At 41.1% G+C, this 23554-nt stretch overlaps 1 protein-coding gene across 1 annotated transcript in view; it reads left to right on the top strand.

Annotated features, from left to right (window-relative positions):
- LOC306742848 (contactin-associated protein-like 4) overlaps positions 1-19274 on the top strand; it is a gene marked incomplete at both ends in the record, with an annotated part of 95834 nt that extends 76560 nt beyond the window's left edge. Inside the window, 7 exons of the mRNA XM_079225285.1 lie at positions 3727-3966; positions 6570-6794; positions 9924-10057; positions 11749-11836; positions 15995-16213; positions 17830-17901; positions 19078-19274. Of these exons, the coding sequence (XP_079081411.1) occupies positions 3727-3966; positions 6570-6794; positions 9924-10057; positions 11749-11836; positions 15995-16213; positions 17830-17901; positions 19078-19274 (1175 nt within the window). The remainder of the gene's footprint in view (positions 1-3726; positions 3967-6569; positions 6795-9923; positions 10058-11748; positions 11837-15994; positions 16214-17829; positions 17902-19077) is intronic.
- Between the last annotated feature and the right edge of the window lie 4280 nt (positions 19275-23554).

The raw sequence follows: 23554 nt of genomic DNA, 5'->3' as shown, positions 1-23554 counted from the left end.
GTTCACTTCTTCTCTGCGTGCTGAGAGTGTCGTCATAAGGGACAGTTTTTCCCAATTTTGTTTAAAAGGAGGACTTGCAGTAATTAGAGGTATTTGTTGGTTTAAACCTCATGAATCCTATAAAGTGCTCTCTGGCAGTGTGGTGTTTGTCTGAACTTGAAATTCCCTTTGCCCTTTGTTGTTGGGATGTGTTGCACGAAGAGAGGGGGAATTCATTTAAATGAGGCGGCACAAAGACAGTTGTTGGTATTTTGGAGGGAGGTGGCAGAATAGACGTCTGTTACTGTTTTGTCACGCAAGTGCAAACTAAAAACTGCAACATAATCAGAATCACCTCTATTAATTACGAACTCTTGATGTGCTCACACAAAATATAGAAATACCAGCTGGAACAAACAAGGACATCAAGCCAGACCAATAAGGTAAGAATAGACAGGACTGTTGTGTACAGATGTAGGGGGGAAAAATGTCATATTAATATCTACAAAAGCACAAATGACCAACAATAAAATGAATAAATAACCAACTAATACATCTAAATAAATAACAGTCAACTATTGTAATGGATCACTCTCCAGCCCGTAGATCTACATCAAAAGAAACTCTCAAAGGAATAATAAAGGGCTCTGCATCGACCTATGAATTTATAGGCGATTCTTACCGTATAAATAATTTATACGCAATAGTTTTTAGATGACGGACATCCCTAGAGCCCTGCAGCTAGTGTGGCTAAAATGTATAATGTCGGTGTCCGACATTTAAGCTATCATGTGTTACAGCCCGTCTGGACTAATTTGATTTGATTCTACCTGTTACGATTGGGGTTTCAAAATAGGACCCAAATGCTAATGCAACGGTTCTAAAGTAAATTTATTTAACAAAAAAGCAAGACAAGGCTTCCAAAAACACTGGATCAAAACGTTGAGGTAAACAGGCTTGCTCACAGGGATACACACAGGACGAACCAACACCGGGACAGGAGACAAACAGGGTTTAAATACACAGGGAAGGTGCAGGTGATTGGACACAGCAGGAAACAAGTAGGGACAGGGCAGACAATCACAAGGGCAGGAAGTGTGGAGACACAGAACACAAGAGACACAGACTTCAAAATAAAACATGAAACAACCCAAAACCGTGACACTACCTCACACATGAGTGGCAGATAGTCCAGTGTGTGTTTCACTGCATCGTATCTTCTCTCAGAGGCTGAGATATGCTGGATATGTGGTCAAAAAAGAAGTCTCTCTGCTCCAGAGCTCTCATCTCTTTTCACGCTTTGCTTCAGGAATTCTTTGCATTGGGAGCTGCACACACTTTACCTTCAACGCTTTGATCTGCATCGCGCAAATAGCTTTTGCATTCACTCTCATGTGGTCTCTATTTCTATGCACAAAGCGTCCTCTCACAGCGTGATCCCTTGTTCGAGCTCAGGTTCTACGCGAGGGTGAAATTCCCACTGATCTTGAAGGTCTCATTCTCTGCATTTGGACTTTTTGATCTTTGCTTTAATCTTTACCCCACAAATCCCTCCATATGCTTTTTTTTCCTTCTTTTTTTTAGAAATGATCATACCTTTCAAGACGTATTTCCTCTCGTCACATGAGATGTTGATGGTTTTTGATCAATGTTTTACTACTGGATCTGTGGTCAAAGCCTTCTATCGGCAGGCTTAGCTGCACACTTTGTAAAGCTTTTCAAAGTTTCCAGATCCTGAAGGTTTACTCTCTATGACAGATTTGGGAGTGCCAATGCACTCCCAAATCTGTCAACCTAGAGACTAACATCTTACGACCATAACTCAAGAATGAATATGCAAATTCTAACAATTTTACACAAACTAAAACGATGAAGTGATGACCTTTTGGACGGACATGGATGTAAACAGCAACATTCCTTGTTGGAAAAGGCATAAACCACGAGGCAGTAATGCTAGTTTCTGCATGTTTAGTGTCCTTGGGTTATGGGAAAGACACTTAAAATGAAAATCTATGATGGTTAAGGTCAGTGGGTTTTACTCAATCCTGAAAAATTCAATTCAATTTCATTTGAAATCGTAACCAAATCTGTGTGAACAGACAGTATTTCAATTTCTAGCCATCCTACAAAAGTTTACAACACATTTCAGTTTCACACAGACTTTTTTTTCCAAGTGGAGGCATTTCAACTCAGCACGTTATGCCAAAGCACCGTGGCATTGGTTGTTTAGACTTCTAGCCAACGTGGGAGACCTTTCCAGCAGATTAAATAACCCTGTGTGTTGGCGACAGTCAAAGATCTCGCCTTTAAATATGAAAAGGGGGCGACTGTGGTTAAGTGGTTAGCATCCCTGTCTTTCAATCAGAGGGTTGGTGATTCGAGCCCCGGCTCTGCTAGTCCATGTCGTTGTGTCCTTGAGCAAGACACTTAACCCCTAATTGCTCCCCGTTGCTGTATCTATGGTGTATAGAGCAAACATGTCGCTATGGATAAAAAGCGTCAATGTAATGTAAAAAAGTGGCCCACTGTTTACTCCCCACAAATAATAATCCACACAATTAAATGGATGGTAACCCCAAAAGCAGTTCATTTAAAAGTGAGAGAAAAGACCCACAGCAGAAAAAATCCTTTCCCATTTATCGATTACTTTTTCATGAATATACTCATATAAATAAAATATAATGTTTGTTGATGCATCTCTAAATATATCAAAACCCCATCATTATGCTTACTATGGTATTATTACGTTTTAAAATGTTCTTCAAGCAGAAAATACATTTTATTTGTATTGCCTTAGATGCCATTCAATCAAACTTCCTCTTTGATCTCCCTGCTATTTATTAAACTCTCATACCTGATTTTGTCAAGGAAATACATCAAATAAGTTCTCAAAATGCATCAAAATGTTTCAACACAGCTTCTAAAACGACAACCTTTGAGCCCACATGTGTTTCTCTTTGCGATGCCTCCCTGCTTCAACGGTGTACTTGTCAGAGCAGAAAGAACAGATGACTAAATGATTTGTCGGCTGCTTTCAGGGTTCAAAGTTGTCAGCTTTGAACACGGAGCAAAGCGGCGTCTGAGGTACATTGAGGACAATAATAGTTTCAATCCGTGATATTATACAGAAATGACAGCCTGTCGAGTTTGAACTCTGATTGCTGCCGTCACATATGAGGACTATATGTGTGTGTGTGTGTGTGTGTGTGTGTGTGTGTGTGTGTGTGTGTGCGTAAAGGTGGACATGTATTTTTGATATATTTCCATGTGCTCAGGTTTGCAGGTGTAATGGAAAAAGATCTGACAGATTGCAAGTTAGGTGCTGGAGATGGTGGAAGGGTGCGAGGGAACGTGATTGAGAGGGATGGAAATTGGCCATTCTGCTCCACACAGACGGACGAAAAGACAGCTGAAAACTTACTTACTTACTATTAAGTGTTTCCACCTAGAGTGTGTTCCTCGTTGCTGTTTCACCATTGTGTCATTTTGTGAGAAGAGTATTGACAGTTTAGAGCTTCTAGGGGAGGAGAGGTGAAGTGTGGATCTGCTGTAGATGGCAGGAGGAGAAATGGAAGAGAAAATGTACACACAAGGTCATAAAAGAAAGGCAGAGACATAAGCTTCTTTGTTCTGGAAACTCTGATTCCTTCATGAGTTGACGCTGATGCTTGTGATATTAGCAAACCATTTAGAAAGTTTAAAATCAAGCATTTAAAAGACAATTTCACGCAATGTCCGTGTCTTCAGGAGGCACAGCGTCCAGGCAGAAGGGCTTCCGGGGTTGCATTCGCTCCCTGCAGCTGAACGGCATCACCCTGGACCTGGAGGAGCGGGCGAAGATCACGCCGGGCGTCGGACCCGGATGCCCGGGTCACTGCAGCAGCTACGGCTCGCTCTGCCAGAACCAGGGCCGCTGCGTGGAGGGAGCCAGCGGCTTCCACTGCGACTGCAGCCTGTCCGCGTACACCGGAGTCTTCTGCCACACAGGTACACGCACAAGTCATATTTATACTGCCTATATGGAAATACTCACATCAGTATGTCACACCCATTAAAAGAGAAAAGCTAAAGTTAAGCTTCATGGTATGGAAGCACGTTAAAACAAATGTAAGTCATAATTATGAGATAATAAATTCGAAATTATGAAATAAAGTCCTAATTATGAGATAATAAAGTCGAAATTATGAGATAAATAGTCATAATTATGAGATAATAAAGTCGAAATTATGAGATCATAATTTCGACTTTATTATCTCATAATTTCAACTTTATTATCTCAAATCTAGGACTTTTTTTATTTTTTTTGTGGTGGAAACGGGCTTCCATATCATGGTGCCCTGTGGAGTTTTCTTGCAAACAAACCAAAGAGCTCTTTGCATCCGGCGTTCCCCAGAATGCATTGAAGCAGCGCTTTAGTGCTCTGGGCTGGTCTCCAGAACACGTTTTGAAGGTTTTGGTGTCGTCTCGGTTTCAGCCACAGAGGAATCAGGATTTTAATCCAAGACCACCACTGCATAGACATCACTAAATTGCCTGTGCATCGTCTCACTTATTTGCCAACATCATTACTGTCATTGCTCGGATGAAACAAAGGGACATTCCCACATGTACCTCTGTAATGCCTTTTGATTACTTTACAGTATGGCAACACAATATGTGAATGGAGAAGAGACCTTCACTAGCTTTCTGTGGGTGTTTGTATGGTAATGTGGATCTTTTAGATATATTTGAGGGTGCACTATTGGTTGGCATGTTCCACATTGTGTGTGTCATGCAGTGGGGGACTGTCACTGGTCATTTTTTGGTCTTGACTTGGTCTCAACCCTTGATTGACTGGTCTTTGTCATGACCTGGTCTCCGTTTAGGTGGTCTTAACCACAACACTGCATTGAGGTCAAACAGATGTTTCCCTTATAAAACTTTTGTTTTTTTGTTGTAAAACTTGTTTTTCTTAGAATAATTTAAATCATCATTTACATCAACGTTCACCTGTCAGCGGTCTTCTCTTTCCCTGCTGGATTTCTACTTTCAATAATAATAATGATAATAATAATACTTTAATTGTATATATGCTCAAAGATGCTTTTTCTTCTCTTCTTTGTGCAGAAAATGGTTGAACAGGTCTCATACAGAACTAAAGAGAAATATATAATAAAATAAACTGACAACTTTGTCTGCACAGAACAGGTTCACGTCTCGCCTCCGCCCGCTTTGCATTTATCGTATATCTCAACATCCAAGGTTGTGTTGTGTCAGTTTGAAGTTCCTCTCAAAGGAGATTTAAAGAGTTAAAGCCGAGAAATTGTCTGAGTGGAGTCCTACACTCTGCAGAATAGCCCTGAACGTCTGCGTCGCCATAACGATGTTGTCTACTCAGTCATTTAGCGTGTAGAGGCAGACAGGTATTCATAGGACTCTTACAGGATATATTCTCAGAATTTACCCTCACAATGGACAGAAATGCAATTAAAGAAACACAAAAATAAGAAGGAGAGGCGTGTGGGCGTCTGCTGCTATCACTTCTGTGTACCTTTTAATGCACTCTTTACGAAGTACTTGTGTCATCAAAGGTTGCATTGCATTGCAGTGACATTGCGTCAGCGCGTTAAACTTCATGTCTGGGTTCAGGAGATTAAGTGAGTTCATCCACTCACTTTGCTTTCTTCCCAACAACCACAGACTTTACTTGTCTGCATTGACTTCAATAGAGCTGTTTTCTGTCGTTAAAATCAAGGTTTTTCTTTTGTGAGGCAATGTCACAGTTGTTTAGACTCACTACTTGTCTTACTGTGCGGAAATAACCCTGTGCAATTGATTATGATATTGGGAAAATATGGGAAGTTACTGTAAATACATGAATCGTGCTCCGCCAGGGAAACAATAATTCTCTTCCGAGTAATATTGATCAACTACTCTACTGGAGAGAACAAAACAAAAGAGATGCTGCAAAGTGAAATAAATGGTGTTCATGCAGAATGAAAAGTCAATAGATTCCACTTCCAGGAAATCTATCAATAAACCTAAAGTAATACAGCGCATTAAGAGACTTAGCAGGATTCGAGCGTCGCCAGGATGCAGAGCCCTCATCGAAAAGAGTTTTACATCGTGTTCTGAAAATGTTCCTTAAATCTAGAGTTACAACAGTTACACACAATGTCATGCACACTCAGCGTCTTGCTTATTATAGGGGCTTTAAAAGGGGCTCTTTTTTATTAAATCTAACAATCCGGCTGAAGGTCTTGGTCCAGTTCCATTTTGACTCTGGTGGTGTATTTGCGTTATGAAAGAGAACAAAAGGGAGTGAATATGAAGGATAGTGTAGAAACATGAAAGAAAAGTACTCAAGACCACCTCCTTGATGAAAAATCAATGGCCGAACATCAATGACAACATCAAAAAGCCTCCATTTAGATTTAAGAGGTTTATTAGATATGTCTGCATGAGACCATGGCCAAAAATACATTTTTTGTCTGAAAACTGTGTTGTAAAAAACAAACATCAAAGATACATCTCGCTAAATCAGCTTTCATCGTTCCTTTCCATTTTGGATGCCTTCCGTAACTTCTCCGCGGCCGTCTCTCTTTCCCCAGTGTTCTCTGCCAGCTTCAAACCGGATACGACCGTCAGCTACACCTTCAAGGAGCCGTACGAGTTGAGCCGGAACAGCAGCGCCCGGCCGTCCTCCATCTACTCCGACACGACGCTGAGGGGCGAGAACGTCTCCCTGAGCTTCAGGACCGACCGGAGTCCGGCTCTGCTGCTCTACGTCAGCTCCTACTACCGCGAGTCCCTGGCCCTGCTGGTCAACAAGCTCGGTGAGGAGGAGGCTTTTATTTTGAAGGAGTTTGTTCGGCAGATGCACAACATTCAAGTAGAGCGTCTTTTTTTCTTTTAAAAATCATCTCATCTGCCTCGACTTCTCTTTCAACATCGCACACAAGATTCAGTGCATCGCTTTCAACAAGCCTCTGAAACGCCTCTCCTCCTATTCGGTTCCCTCTTTCAGGCCTTTTCCACATCCCTTTTTTCTCTCCTCTCCTCTCATATCATTCGAGACTTCAGGTTGAACGTACTCTATTATTCATGACAATTTTCTCATAAGCTTCTTTCCCGGTTTGCCTCCTTCTCCCTCGCAGTCTTCTTTCACCCTCTTAACACCTTTTTTTCATATCCTTTCCTGTCTCTTTACTTCTCTTTTCCTACTTGGTTGCTCTTACTTCTTTTATATTATTCTTGTCAAGACTCTTTCTTCACGCCCATCTTCCTCCCTCAACCTTCTTTTCAATTACTTTCCTCTGTTTCCTCCTCATCTTACCTCTCCTCCCCTCTTCCTCTCACTCATGTCATCCTCTCCTGCTATTGACTTCGCCTCCATTCCCTCTTCCTGTCTCTCTCTTCCTCCTGCTCCTCCTGCTCCTCCTCCTCCTCCTCAGCTTTACCTTTAATCTGCCCAGCCGGGCCAGCTGTTATATTGCGTCTCCGGCTAAAGAAAGGTGTTCTGTGGTCTCACCACTGAGACTGACGATGCCAAGAGGATCAAAGTGTGGTGGGCTGCTTAATGGGTGGCAGGTCAGGGTGCTGCTGAATATAACAGCAGAGAACTTGCTGATTTTATATGTGTTGCTATGGTGATTTTTCTAAACTTTGGTGTGACATAATTATGTTGTGGCTTTTAAGAGAAGTAGGAGGCATTTTGAAGTTAAAATCACACTTCCAGCGTCCAGCAGTTCAATACAATTGGCACTTTGCTGGTAGATTAGCAATAAATGGATTTTTTTTCTTCTGGTGTTAATGACTCAGAGAAGGCTGATGGACAGCAGGGCATTCAGGTTTCATGCTGACCGTGGAGTCGTCAGGTAAATGCACTTAAACTGAAGTGTCCAATTAAATTGCAAGTGATACATGTCTGTACAGTGTCTGCGATGCGGAGAACATCGGGAAAGCCGCTGCATGGCGTGCTGTTCGTAACGTTTATTTAGCGCTTAAGAAACGTATGGATGTGTTAAAGCAATCATAATTATATGACGGTGTTAATAGTACACCATACATAACATTATTGTAGAAAATGATTAAGGTACTGATCCGCCCATACACAGATTCAAACTCCTAGTTATATGGTAATCTACACATACATGTATATATACGCATACAGTCGGGCACATGAGGTCCTCCTCAGACCTCAATGCTTATATTGAGTGAATTACACCATGAATTAGCTTGTAGGCTGTGGAGTGGTCCAGGCTTTCTTCTTGCAGAGCGTTTGATGCAAGAGCAGTGACTTCAAATGCTGGGTGGTGATTTCCATGCAGAGGATGAATGCGAAGTTAATCGCATTTTTGTAAATTTTTTATAATAATAAGTAATAATTTATAAACATAAATGCAACATACTTTCAAAATTGTCTAAACAGCATTTATACAACAACAGAAATAAGATGCCTGCCTGTATATCTCTCTCTCTCTCTCTTTCTTCATTAAACATGACGTCAGTAAACAGCTGGACAAGGCTTTGAAATCACGGATTTCGTGAGTTTTTTGTTTGTTTATTTTTTTAGGAAGCGTCGGACCAGTTGCAACGTAATGATTTTTTACTGATGAATGAAGAAAAAATTGGGCTCCAGCAGAAGGGGCACTTTTCTCATCCAGGGCAAAAGGGCAGGTGCTTGAGCACCACTAGGGGTCTATCTGTGCACGTGCCTGCATACAGTACATATATCCTCATACGTATATATTAATTCGCCAGCAGGCACATTTAAATAAATATAATCTGATTGATTTGGGTGATGAGGCACTTAAAATTAGCCGATACATTTTCCCAACACTTACGCATTTAACTGGATATTTTGCGATGCTTATGTGCCTCTAGTCCGACCAGCGGGGGCGCCGTTAAGCTGCGTTCACAAACAGGAAGTGTTGCGAATATTCACTACGCTTTGGATGTGAACGCACCATTAGACTTTGCCATGATTATGGACTTAGATTCATCATATGTAGTCGTGATAATCTCCTGCTCCTCCACGGAGAAAAGAGACGCTCTTTCTCTGAGTTTATTTAAAATTGTAGCGTTTGAAGATCATCGAATCTGTGTTCGACTCCTCCCCCTTCTGAAGAGGAGCGTGCACGAGCATTTATCCAGATGAATGACGTCTGGTTAGAAACAACGAGACTGTTTGAGGGCGGGTCAACCTTTGAAGAACCGGGAAAGCCTGATGTCAATCATCTCGCTAATTTAAGGTGGATAATAGGACATTTGATCGACTTTGTTGAAACACGTACGAAGAATACCCCCCTGGTCAATCCCTTTAGGCCCGTTTTCAAGAATACATACATTTATTACCAAAAACAACCAAATGGGTGAACCCATACAAACCAGTGTTCCTTCTTGGTAAATGCACCTTTTTATTGAAAAATAACATTTAACACGCTTAAAAACATTATTTAAATATTTAGGACAATGTGTTATTTATTTTTCTTATTTTTAAATCTTCAAAGCTCTTAATATCATATAAAATGATAAAAGCAAACCTGGATGTTTTCACCCAGAGGAGGACAAGTTTCAAATGGAAAAACATTGTGTGTGTGTGTGTGTGTGTGTGTGTGTGTGTGTGTGTGTGTGTGTGTGTGTGTGTGTGTGTGTGTGTGTGTGTGTGTGTGTGTGTGTGTGTGTGTGTGTGTGTGTGTGTGTGTGTGTGAAGAGCCTTCTCTATAGCTGCCCCCTCCCTCTGGAACTCTCTCCCCAAACCCATCCGAGACCGCACTGTCCTCTCCACATTCAAATCACAAATCAAAACCCACCTCTTCAGAACGGCTTTTAATGTATGACGGTGTGCTCTGATTGTTTTTATTTATTTTGTATCTGTTTTATTGCATAATTTTTAGGACATTGTAATGTTGAGTACCAAGAAAAGCGCTATATAAATTAAATGCATTATTATTATTATTAAGATAAGCTGGAGGTGAGATACAAGCTGGACAGCAGCAGAGAAGCTGAAGTGTTGAGGAGCGGAGTGAAGAGTCTGGCCGACGGACAGCTGCACACCGTCACCGTCAGGAGACTGAGCGGCTCCGTGTCTGTGCAGGTAACAATCACACACACACACACACACACTAAATACACCCGTATTTACACTCAGTTTTAACGGCTGTCTCTTTAAATACTAAAAAGAGATGGTGGATGGACTATCCTTTGCACATGTTCAGAGACCACAGTGTCTTCACTGCATTTGTATCTCCATGCGGACACTTTGACACGTGACAGTGACCAGAACCTGATGTTGTTGTAGCCAGTCAAATTTAAAATCACACAGCTGTACATGGTCTTCATCCCTTCACGGCATTCTCCTCCTCTGGAAACAAGGGCAGTTTACCAATTTCCCTGAAAAAAAAGGCAGTTGTAAGTATTCGCTTTCCCACATGGGATATTGAGTCGCCTGCCGTTTCCTAAGATATTATACACTAAAACGTTAGAGTACTGGAACTAACGATGTACCGAAGACGCATGACAGATCCCATGTGGGGCGTTTGTGTTCCATTTGAATCAGTAGAAAGTCGGGAGCCCCCTCTCTCCAGTACGGTCTCAGAGATAACAAACCCAGTGATGGCAGCGGAGCTACGGCAGGGCAGCAGGGACAGGCTACCCATTAGGAGAGCTTCGGATGAAATATGAAGCGTTTGAATCGTATCTGGATCTACTGAACGTCTTATCTTGTTAACAACAGTCTTGGTGATGAATGAGGTTAAAACCATCTCTCCAGCAGCCTGGATGTTTGTATAATCATCAGCAGCTTGATGCACTCCAGTGAAAAATGAGAATCTCATTCCGCCACTTTCCATCACCTTGAATCATTATATCGTTCCCAACATACTGCGGGGACATCAGGTGAACCTCGACAAGATATTCAGCGTGGTTCCACCCGATGGCCATGCAGCCTGAAATCTTCACACTGGTCTGGAAAGTGGACGCTATCACATCCTCTCCCCTGAGCAGGTGTCCTGTTGAAAAATGACTCCCCGAAGCCCAAATCACTCGGAGCCGCATACACAGCGCGTCCTCTGTTTGTGTAAACGGTTATCAGAGAGGCCGGCGTCCACCGTGCTCCTCTGAGGGTTTCCTGTGGGTTTCACAGCATGTTCCAGTTAGTCACGCTCTGTTCTCCAGAGGAGAATCGCTCCAAGGTGATAATGTGTGGAAATAAATCACATCAATTTAAAGCAAAGAAAGACTCTACCTTCAGCGTATCAGCAGAACAGGACTGTCACCACTTTCCATCAACAGTATTGACTTTTTCTTTTCTTGTTTTAAGTAGGAACACAATACTAAACGTATAGTATAATCAGCCACATGCACAACTACCATATCATATACACTTCTGAGACATGTTTGTAAAATGGAAACTCTGTATTTGGTTCTAGCAAATTTGCATTTAACCCACTTACAACAAACAACTTTATTTATTTATTTTGTCTAGATGGAATTCCCACCCGCCTCAGCTGTAGTTTGAATTTTGTTTGTAATATTTGCTAATTGCCAGCATGCTAACATTACATGACATTACATTTCGAAATAATACGTATTTGAAAATCCTACATATGAAGTCAATTGAGGCTGAAACAAACATATTAGAGTAGGTGAGTAAATGGATGAAGCTTATGTTGAAACTTGAGTTTTGGTTCTGACTCGGTTTAAGTTACTTTGTACTTAATTAGTCTTCTGAAGCAACATAACACGTTTTACCAACAGTTAATAAGAACAATATGTTGGTTATTTCAGATTGACCAAAATCCCAGAGAAGACTTCAACCTGACATCTGACGGAGAATTTAACGCCATCAAGTCGCTGGTGTTGGGCAGAGTGCACGGTGAGTGAGGAGGCAGGTGAGGCTTTAAGTTAGAAAACTAAACACTCATTTGAATAACAGCGAAGAGATTTTTAGCTTTATCTGATGTGCTCGTTTATGAAAATCAGCAGGCATAAATGGAGTACAAAATCTTATTGAGGGCTAAGTAGTGCCGAGTTCAGATGTGAACCGTGTAGATAGACAAGTTGGATGTAGCCACATACACACACAGTAAGTTATTGTGTCTCAGACGGCAACCTCTGGTTCTATTGAGTGAAGCCGATGCAGAAATTAGTTTAACTTGCATTCTCTCTACTGGCCACCAGGGGGTGACTCCTCTATTTGTATAGAAGTCTATATAAATGACTCTACTTCTCTCTTGATTCATTCCCTCAGTAAACATTGTAAGCATGAGTTTATGTCTCAATCTCTAGCTTCAAGTCTTCTTCAATGCAGCAAGATGTTCATTTAGTAAATTATGGTTATTTAGAGTCAAACAGACCATAAAGCAGGGGATGCTTTAGGGCGGGGCTTACTGTGCAGCATTACCAGCATTGTATCCACCGTCTTGTTCCGAATTCACAATCATTTTATTCCGTTGGTATAACAATGAATAGTACAACAATGAATAGTGCAAAGTCTTTGGCGATCGGACTCTACCCTGAACCAGGATGAACAAGGGGCAGTGAGTTCTGACCCGGCAGAATCCCCCCTGGAGTCTGGACACTGGTGGTGGTGGTGAAGGAGGGTGTTGCTGTCCTCCAGTGATGAGTGAGGAGTTGACTGCCTGCTGCCTGGAGGTGACTGGGGTGGAGGAGGGTCGCATTCATTTCCACGCTGAAATGACAACTGAGTAGAGCACACCTTTAAAGTTTGACAGCAACGATCTGACACCATCTGCATCTGGTTGGTTGCTTACAAGTGGACCCCCCCCCCCCCAGATCAGCTGCTACCGTAATGAAGAAATAGACTGCGATATATGAACAACCCGTAGTGTAGGGACTTCCGACGGCGAAAAATTGCTGAATTCTACACTTTGAGACTTTCATGTTGGACAACATGTGAGCAGGTCGAGGGTTGGTCGTGTTTTTAAGTTAATGAGGAGAGACTGGAAGGAAGGAAGAAAAGGTTGCAGAGAACCTGCAAATGTAACGGAAAATATAGTACGACATTTTGTAGCCATCCAGAATAGGGCTGAATTATATGATCTAAAACAAAAATTGTCAATAATTTACTCAGATGAAAATTAATCCAAAGAACGTTTTACTTCTTTACTTGCTTTGCCCCAATTAAATGAGGTCTGACCAGTTAAACGTTCTGAATTCTGGACAAAGTGCAAGTCAAAGCTCCTTCACATCGCTCCAGTTACAGATTTAAACAGGAGTGCATTTAATGGAAGATTCACTGCAAATTGTCTTCAACCCAGGTTCTTTTTCTTTTTTGGAGCCCTGCTTTATCCATTTAACTGTGAAGTCTTGGACGGGGACCTGCAGCGGAGTCTGGGTGAGACAGTAATTGGCTCCATCAGAGACGGACTGAGATACAAGCTGTTAATAACACGAGGGATCCACAGCTCTCTGAAGACACAACAGTCGCACTGTCGATTAAAAAAGCAAACACACTTTTAGTTTAGTGAAAACATGTGTCAGCTTCTTCAAATGGTTTTCATCAGCGCTATAATGTAATACCAAGTAGGAAAACGTCTCAGTAAAGTATCTTTTTTTCTGGCATTTAGTAGTTTCTTATTTATAGCGCTTCGCTAGATCATTGTAACCGAGTGCAGGCAAAGAAAACATGCATGTGGTACTACAAATTACGCATTTACAGACAGAAACCTTCCAGCAGTTTGTCAGTACGTTGTTCTACGGTTGAACCTCGTTTAAAAATGTTCATTATGATGCAGCTTGTTTAATTGCATATATATTCTGGGAGTGCTCACATTGCAGTGGAATGTGAAGCTCTTAAACAACCTCTGAAAGAATTCATTGGATCTTACACAAACCAGCATTTTTTTCTATTGATAAATACAAATGACACTTTGAAACATCATTTACAGCCGAAGACATTCAGAGGCCTTTTACTCAGTGCTTGAATGTATTAATGACTTGTATTTTGTGGCATTCAGGAAATGGAATAATTTAAAATGATTGCATTCAAAATGATCGGTGAATTAAAAAAAACTAATATTCATATCCATCAAAACCAAACATATTGTTTCATGCAACTAAATGTCATAACAAAAACTAAATCGTATCACATACATTGCATGTGAGCCATGCACAGCACCTATCTTCTGGAGTAATAATACGTTCTCTCCACGATCTTTTCTCTGGATGTTGTAACTCGGCTCTCTGTGTTTTAACCTCGCCATGTCGGCGTGTGACCGGTCCTCCCCTCTGTCACACCAGAGGAGGCAGAGAGTCAGATCAGCATCAGAAAAGCAGCAGGAAAGTGGACTTTTCTGTCGTTTCCTGGCAACACCGTCATCCATCAGCCTAACTAATGGACCCGGAAGGAATACAGAGAGACGGGGAGGTGAAGAGTGTTCCTGCTGAGAGGAGCTTACAGGCGGTGGTAATGTTTCATGCTGCTCTCATCATCAGCATACAGATGTGTCACCTCTCAGTCACCTGAACAGACACCGATGCTGCCGGTTACTGCGGTAACGTCGGCTCTCACAGCTGCTGTTTACGCCGCTGTGAAGGAGTGAAGGTGAAGGACGAAGGGATTAAAGTCAATAAAGGGAGCACAGAGGAGGGGAGAGTGCACATCTGTCTCGAGGAGTGATGGATGTGGACTGTTGTAATGGCAGCAGTAAGTGTCTGCATGTTTGACATTCTCTCTGATGTTTGTGTCCTGCTGCTGCGCTCAGCAGAGTGAACAAACAAAAGGAATGGTACTCAGCATAATGAATAAGTGACTGGTGAATTCATTATGTTTACTGGTGCTTAAAATCAGTTAAATTTAATGTACTGCCCACAGTGTTCGCAGCATGAGGGTCACCAGGAGGATCTGCAGCCGGGTCAATGAACGTGCTCGTGCCTGGCCTTAAGTATTGAGTGAAGAGGAAGCAGAGGGGAGGAGGCGATTAGTTTGAAAGATTATGCCGTTCCACAGTTAAAGCCAGACGCTAAAACACTTCCTGACCAAGTCAATGTCTGTCCTGCAGGATGGGGGGATTTTGTGTTTTTAAGAGCTCATATCTTGTGTTCTACTGGTCATAAGTCCCTGGTATGAATCACAGACCTATTGTACTTGGCCTCTAATGAACCAGCAAGTCCTTTCCTTTCAATAAAATGTATCATGTTTTTAACATAATTTGACAATAAGCAGGCACATAATCCAAAAATATGAGCATGATGTGTCGAAAATGACCACAGTATTTTTCGTACCGTTAGCATGATGCTACACGCGATTAGCGCATCATTCTAGATAGATTACGACCTACTGAGTGCACCACTACATTCAAATAGACTGTGGGGCAAACACCTGCCGATTCCCAGACAATTTTATCCATCAAAATATTTGTTTTGCCAGCTCAAAATCTGAAATATGACTTTTTGCTTCGCAAGCGCCAGGTTCCGCTCTAACTGGATCATGTTGGGGTTTGAGGTGCGTTCGAGGTCCAGGAAAAAAATAAGGGTATTTCTTGTTGGAGCAGATTTTTTTCCCCGCAACATGTGTTACTTTACTCGTGGCTAAAAGGGCTGCCGCTTTAGACGGTTCCGAGAGGCCCGTACATTTAAAAGGAGCTGGTTGACTCAATTCTGACCTTGTATGGGGGATATATGATGAATTTTGTTATGATAAGGAAAATGTATTTTAAAATGTAATAAAATTATATTTATTGAAATTATTCAAATAGCCCTTGTGGTTGAGAAGCTAGACCTGTTTTAGTATGGGTATGATGGACCACTTTTACATTTTCGGAAAAAAGGGCGTGTATTTTAAAAGGACATGTATGTGAATATGCCTTTCTCATGAGGTGTTACGTGATGTATTTAAAACACATATCACTGCTTTAGAAGCAGAGTTATTCATCACCAACTGGTTTAATACCAACATACACTTCATGAAACATGGACAGTAGGTTTTATATTCTCTAATTTGTGACTCTTTTCTAAAGTTGAAAAACCATCAAATTCATTCAACCCTCTCTCGTTCCATTTCTCGCCACAGGGTCCGATGATTTGGACTCGGACCTGTCCCGGTTGGCGTCTCTCGGTTTCACGGGTTGTCTCTCGGTGGTCCGCTTTAACTCCATCAGCCCTCTGAAAGCTGCTCTGCTCCACCCGCACACCAGCCCCGTCGTCATCTCGGGACCTTTGGTCCGGTCCAACTGCGGCTCCTCGGCTTCGGCCAATCCCTACGCAGCGGAGAACACACGCCACCTGTCAGGTAGGGAGGGGAGGAGTCATTCACTATCAGGTTTTATACAAGTATGTGCTCTTTTAAACGTCATGGGGCGGATACTAACTGTGGGTTCTGTTAATGGAACAGAAAGAATCAAAAGTGAGGTCCATTGTGTGTTTAGACCGCTTGTTTGTAGCGTAGAAGCGTCGTAATGCTTTGCTCGTGCAAATAGTTATAAAACAAGGTGAATGACAAATATAAAAAGCAAATCCCATTCCTTTTGACATAGAATGTAAATACTCAGAAACTGGATGATAGGCTCTGTAAGACATATTAACATGTTCTTATTCTCATCACATTTCATGAAAATACCCAAATCAAAAATGAACTGATCCAACTAACCAGTACACTACATGTCGCCAAAGCCTTGTGTATCTTATCCCTCTGTCAGAAACAGTGCAAAAAACTGGTATATATATATATATATATATATATATATATATATATATATATATATATATATATATATATATATATATATTTTAAACTACAGTGCTTAACTGTATCTGAAATTAATTATTCACCGATACGAGAATACGTGAGCCGTTTTAAAAGATGTACTTCTCCAGCATGAAGCAATGGGCTTGAGGCTGAGCGACGCAGACGGCGGGAGGGAAGTCAGAAGAGTAGAGGATTATCGGATTAGTTGACAACGACAATAACAAAAAGAACATATTATTGTTGCTAGGTGCTAAAGAAGTCAGTGCAGCCGACAGTCACAACCACAACAATGGCGTGGGGTTGTCTGCCAGATCAGGAGTCATTAAAGTATCTTTGGCTAACTTGTCAAGCCTGAATCCCTCATTATGTAGCATGACAAGCTACACGGCTCATACATACCGCCGATGGTATTTTCCTTGAACCACTTTGTACATCTGACCGTGCAATTTGTTTGGAGTTATGAATTCAACTTTTAGAATCAATAAAACTAAAAATGATCAAACAATAGTGGACATTTTAGGACAGATGTTGAAACCCAGCATACTTAATGGCGCTTCAACACTTTCCAATACGTCAAGGACGTTTGATTTGAATTGATTGCATCACATTGGAGTTTAGTCGGCACGTCATACTCCAGCTCTGTTTGGGTGTAACTGCTTTGTCGCTTGTAGAGTAGCACACGTCTGCCGCTGTCTTTTTTATTTCTGTGTGTTGAAATTGCATGAAAATTGCTTTTCCAGTCCATAAAGAGGCTCGTTAATCTCACACAGTATCCTCCTTGTTTTTCTGGTGACTAATGACAGCGTGATCAATGCTTTAATTAATTTGGACCACGGAGGAGACTTTCCTTGGGGATTTTCTCTCCTCGGATCTCTCATCCAGTTTGTGATGCTTTATTAGAGTCATTTGTAGCCCTGTTCCCTCTGAATGATTATGTTCTGATCTTGTTGTGTTTCCTCCGTCTCGCTCTCTTGCTGATCTGTTTATTTCTTGGTATTTATCCCTTCATGTTCTACGATTCTGTGATCCCTTTGCTGTAAAACTTCTCTTCATTTCCTTCTCACTCTTTGACATCTGTTCCGTTTCTTGGTGCCCTTTGCTTTTTAATTTTCTGTCTTTAATATGTGTTTTCCTCCTTCTGTCTTCTTTCTCCGCTGTAGACCAGTCTGGTTCAGTGGGTTCAGGTCAACCTTTAGTCAATGCCATGAGGACTGACTCTGCTCTGATTGGAGGTACTGAACCCTTTCACTGTACTTCACCGGCACAACACCAGACACTTTGGTCTTGGGTGCACTATTGACGATCATTGTCACGTCAACCATACTGCTTTTCATCTATCAAATAGGAATAGTTGAAAGTTTCTCACGGTAAACGTTATAAAACAGTCTCAATTTAATCCTGATGCCTCTATACGACCGACATCAGTAAACTAGACCATCAGCAAGACGATTAGCCACGTCTACATATTTATTCTTAGTTACTATACGTATAATATAAGTATTCCAGAATCTTCTTGCACATCTCTGGGCCCGCTAAGGGACTAGGACTAAACCAGGACTGTGCAGGGTAGACTCTGCTGCAATGAAATAAGGTTTTCTAAAGAGTCTCACGCTCAGAAGCACTACCGTCTTCGTCCACAGGGGCGCCTAAATCAACACGAACAAAAGGACAGGTCTTCGTAGTAACTTTAATGCATTTGTTTGGTGGCAAAGATGAAGTATAAAGGTTGCACATCTCCTCTGCTGGGACGAACAACGTTGTGGACGGACATTGAGCTCAAAGAAGGAGGAAAGTGATGTGCCGGGCAAGATTCCTTTGAAAAGTCATTTAAAACTTTGTTGCCCTGCCAGCACAGATTGATTCAAAGAGAAGACTGAAAAGGTTCAATCTATAACCGTGTAGATAGAAAAGGTGAGGCCCAGAAGAAGAAAAAAGTCATTTAAAACTGTCCATTAAACTAGGCTGACCCTGTCTCAGTGCACAAAGGGTAGCTCACCTAATTAAACCTATGCAGGAATTGCTTGCTGATGGGAAAACGTATTTGCCGATATCTTGAAAATAAGCGTGGTTTCTTTGTTATGTAACGTAGTATTAAATTGATTTTAGTCGTATTTTAGAATTCCAATTAAATGAAACCTGCTCTCATATTCCCAAATGTGCTCATCTGAGCAGAGGAGGCCTATAGTTTCAAAAGATTTCAAATTGTGTTTAATGTACTTGAAAGTTAATAATGCAAGGAATTATTTTCCTAATGAAAACATTAGGAAAACAATATGGCAGTAAATGGAAAACAAAACAAAAAATAGGCTTGATTTTCGAGTAGTTTGAAGCATTTTTGTATGTTGAAATGTATTTATTTGATCTCATATCTCAGCCTATTACACCTTGAATGTCCTCTGCCTTTGCAGGCGTCATAGCAGTGGTGATCTTCGTGATCGTGACCGGTCTGGCGATAACCGGCAGATTCCTCTACCGCCGAAAAGAGACGTACAGAAACCAGGAAGTGAAGGGAGTCCAACAGGACGACAGCCAAGATTTCCCTTTCAACCACCAGACGGACTCCCAGAACGCCTCCACTGAAAACACAAAGGAGTATTTCATCTGACCGGAGACCCCATGAGCAGACCGGGCGGTCCGGCCTCGCCTCACGACTTTAACGCTGCACTCAGAGACTTCGCTGACGTAGATCAATGGCATGTCGAGGCAAAACAAATGTATATAAAAAAGAAGAAATCCCAGTTTTGTCTTCTGACGCTTTACTGTAAATTGTGAATATACTGATACAAAACGGGCAACAAACCTTGTTGGACTCATGAGGTGTAGATATCCTTGTTTCAACTGTAATTTTTCCAAAATGTATATGTGGAATTATTGTCTTTGTAACAATATCTGGAGAACGTCACTTTGTCATATTGAAATGTTGAAAAATAATGCAGGTGTCAGTATTTTTACGGTGTGTGGGGAAGAAAAGATGTGAAGCTATAGGCCCTCTTGTGGTTGGTGTTCTGCAGAAGGACACGGTGACTTGTAGGTGGAGACAGGAGGGCAGGATGTGGTTTTATATCCTCTAGAAGTTCAGTCATCATGCCTTTGATTGAGATCATGTGATTTGTACAAGGTCGCCCTCTAACCCCCAAGGGATACTTTACAATATCGTCAACCTCCGGCATTCTTTTTTTAAACATCCCTCCCTCCTATTTACAGCTTTTAATCCCTTTTTTAAGGTTTAAGCTTTGCAAGATCTCTGGTGGGAAAATCATTTCAGTAAATATTAAAGTAAATGTTCTTCAGTGAGGGAAGATTTTCTCTCACCATATTGCAAAAATGTATGAGCTTAGTCATGGATCTACTGAGCTATAAAGGTATAATCCGTCAACTGGATATAAATCAGTATCTTTGATAATGTGTCAACGCTCTGATTGATAAACTTAGAGAATGATTTGTGTGACATCGGTGTCACAGCTCGTTGTTCATCAGGTTTCATTTCCTATTTTTTAAGCACATAAACGATTTGGGATTTGCACAGCAGTGAAGATTCAGCTTGAAGCTTGAAAGGAGATGAGAGAATATCAGAAGAAAGCTTTGACCCCCCCCCCCCCCCCCCCCCCATACACACACCACCATTAAAACTGCACTGACAACTGAAGGAACAAAGTGTTATCACTAGGTAATGCAGCCCAAGAAATATTTTTTTTTAAAGAAATCTAGAAGTTTCTCCCCCAAAGTCTCCCTGCCTGTTGTCTTATTGTCTCTCCATCCTTTCTTCTTTAAGCGCAGTGGCATTGCCAGCAAACTAAGTGATCTAGATTTCTATCACATGTGCATGTGGTTCCCTTTGTCGTTTCCTTCTACCTCCACTCAAGTGTTCTCCTCCCTGCTGCAAGCGACCTGCTGGGAGCTTCCTCTCCTTGCTGTGTAAACGTCTCTGAAGAGTGGAGCTTTGAACATGTGGCTGTGTGTCACCTCACACACTGCACCCAGAGACGGTTCATGTGTTTCTGAAATGCTAATTTGCTTCTGTCTGACAGGAGGATTGTGACTGGATGGAAAGCAGAGACATAATCAGAGAGACAGAGTCGAGAAGACGTGAACGTAATTAAACTAACCGTGCTTACACATAACAGTGCAGACGGTTCAGATCTTCTTGCCTGATGCTTTTAAGCATGCCATTTTAATTATAAAGTTTAATCATGTTTCGCTTTTGACAAAAAGAGACAGGACACTTTTAATGTGTTCATCTTTCGAGGACCGAGTACAAGAAATGACCAGATCTCACCATGAAGTTAGAAAGATTAAGAAGGGAAAGCATGGCAGTCGGCGTGAAGACCTTTAGTTTTTCATTTTTAATCTAGTTTTCTGTCAAACCATGTTTGTCCAAGCGGCTGCTGGACCTGCGTCTGTACACCTACAATCATTTTTTTGACATTTAGCAATCAGTTCTTGCTGATGAAGGCTTGGTTTCTTTTCTGCCAATGTAGTTAAGCTGAATGTGTCTCAGTGTAACTACGATGATGTAATGGAACCTATTAGTTATTAACATTGATGTCAGTGAGTTTGAGTGACATGCCATGAAGAAAAAAACACAATATCCAGAAGATTTTAATCATTATTCTGGTTATTTGGTTACAGACAAAATCCTGTTTGAAGAAAATAAATTGGGTTTTTTTCAGAGACTGGGTGTGATTTTTTAATTTCTTTTGAATTCTAACCCCAAAGTATACATGGGTAAATACATGTTTAAGAGGTTTTGCAGTTATGCAATAATAATGTCCCCCATCTATATTAGAGCATGTAGTTCGATATGTTTTAGAATTAAATCCTCAGTATTTAAAAAAAAATGTAATAGTATTAAAGCTCTTTAACAAATTGAGAGAGAAATTCTTTCTGTGAGTATAAATAACGTATCTGCCTGTTTAATGTGGTCACATTCTGCACACCACAGATGAGGGATTATAATGTAATATATGTAAAGCGCACATGGAGCAGAGGAAATCAAAGTGATTATCTGTAAAGAACCACTTAGCCCGTTTAAACACTCAGATGCTTCAGCTGCCTCAGATCAGCGATTCCTGTTTGATTAATTTAAAATCACTCATTAGTGGTTGTGGTCTGAGACCAGACAAGACACGGAGTTGCCTTCCATTCTTGGATATCACTGGTGATACCATACTTGAAGTATTAAGGACACTGCTGGCCTTTTCAAAGTAATTTAGAAATGTGTTGTAAAGCATAGATAGTCCTCACTTTAGATGAGGTCACAGAACATACTTAACTAATACTTAACTAACGACTAGTAATTCATATTGAATTGCAGTATTAAAACACGTTTATAAAGTGCATATCTAAATCAATACATGTATAGATAAATGCATGAATAAATGACATTTAAATCCTTTTTATCAATTACTAGCAATTTATAAATTATCTTATTACTCATTTATAAGTCCTTAATACTTCATTTACAAATGAGGAAAATATGAAAACCTAATCATGAAAAGCATAATAGTCAAGCTTATTAATCAAGAATAAAACATAACTGTGTTTATGAATTACATACTAATGATGAACTAATGCTACATAGTGTGTAGTTATTTTAAAGTGCTTCCATCCCACCTAGTGACATGTTTCTGCATGTTGTTGACTGGTGGCTTGATATATCTATGCATGCATTGTAGTTTCATGACTACAAAACGTTCTTACAGGAGGAAGTTAGGTCAGAGCCCGAGAGAGTTTGGTTCCATCATTAATGCGTCGAGGATCCTTTATGGAGAACATGGCACACATGTTGGAGAAGATTGCAACTGAATTCATGCTTAAAATCTTTTCGACCCCAATGGCCAGACAAGAACGTCTATTTCAAAACTATGAAGTATGTTCAATGGCAAAAATGTGTTATGTCTTAAGCCGTTGTCTTAAAAATTGTGGGCATGGAAATGATGGCATCACTAAGGTTAGAAAATGATGGCGGTTACGTGTAATAAAAGCTACATTTGAAATACAGGTCTGTGACAGAAATAAAAACGCAGGTGTTCTACTTTACCATATCTAAACCTTCTGCACAAATTCCTGCAATTGCATTCAATTTGGCAAGTGAAGGTGCAGACTCCTCCAATATGGATGTCATTCCTAAGAATAATGGGTTTACTATCTTCACAGATGTCAAAGTAAGAACAGAAAGATGTCAAAGCATAAGGTACTTTCAGCTATATCCCCAGGATGTTGCAAACACAACAATCATGTATATAAAGTGCATCTGGTTGAGCTTTGAGGGGGGGGGATTAAAAAAAGGAAACTGCTTATTTTTCTGCAAATATTTGAGGCTACAACTTCATGACTATCAATGCGTAGGGTAATTACGTAAAGGTGGTAAAGGTAAATCTGCTCAAGTGTCATAAAGTAGGTTTCGTTATCAGCTATCATCAAACAAAGGGCGGAAGCTCACTTCCCGACGTCCTACAGCCTCGGGGATTGGGTTCGCTGCGAACTAAGCAGTCGGGACACCACTAAACTAAAATAAAGTGCATAAAAATACAACTCACGATTACACCGAAGGAGTGGGAGGGAGCCCTGAGCTTGTTTCTCTGTAACTAGCCGGTCCCATCTCGGGGTGATGGGAGACAACGACACCCGACGTGTGTCCTTTATGTCGTCTACTGCGTAACTTCGTTTTGGTCTCTGCCACTGCAGAAAACCCCGCTTCACAAAGACAGGATGTTGGAAATGGAAGCAGGGTTTTTTTTAAAGCTTTTTCGGCGATCTCAGGATATTCTGCATTGATCTTAGTCCAAAACACCGGCACAGTTAAAACTTACTTTTAAGTTCATTTTTGGGGTAACGCATCACGTTGCCTGTTGACATGTGTCAAGAGGTTCAGACGCACAGACA

Source organism: Taurulus bubalis (assembly GCF_910589615.1).
Source record: "Taurulus bubalis genome assembly, chromosome: 1".
NCBI lineage: Eukaryota > Metazoa > Chordata > Actinopteri > Perciformes > Cottidae > Taurulus > Taurulus bubalis.
Note: the sequence above shows the minus strand (reverse complement) of the source record. Positions and strands in the feature narration are given on the sequence as shown.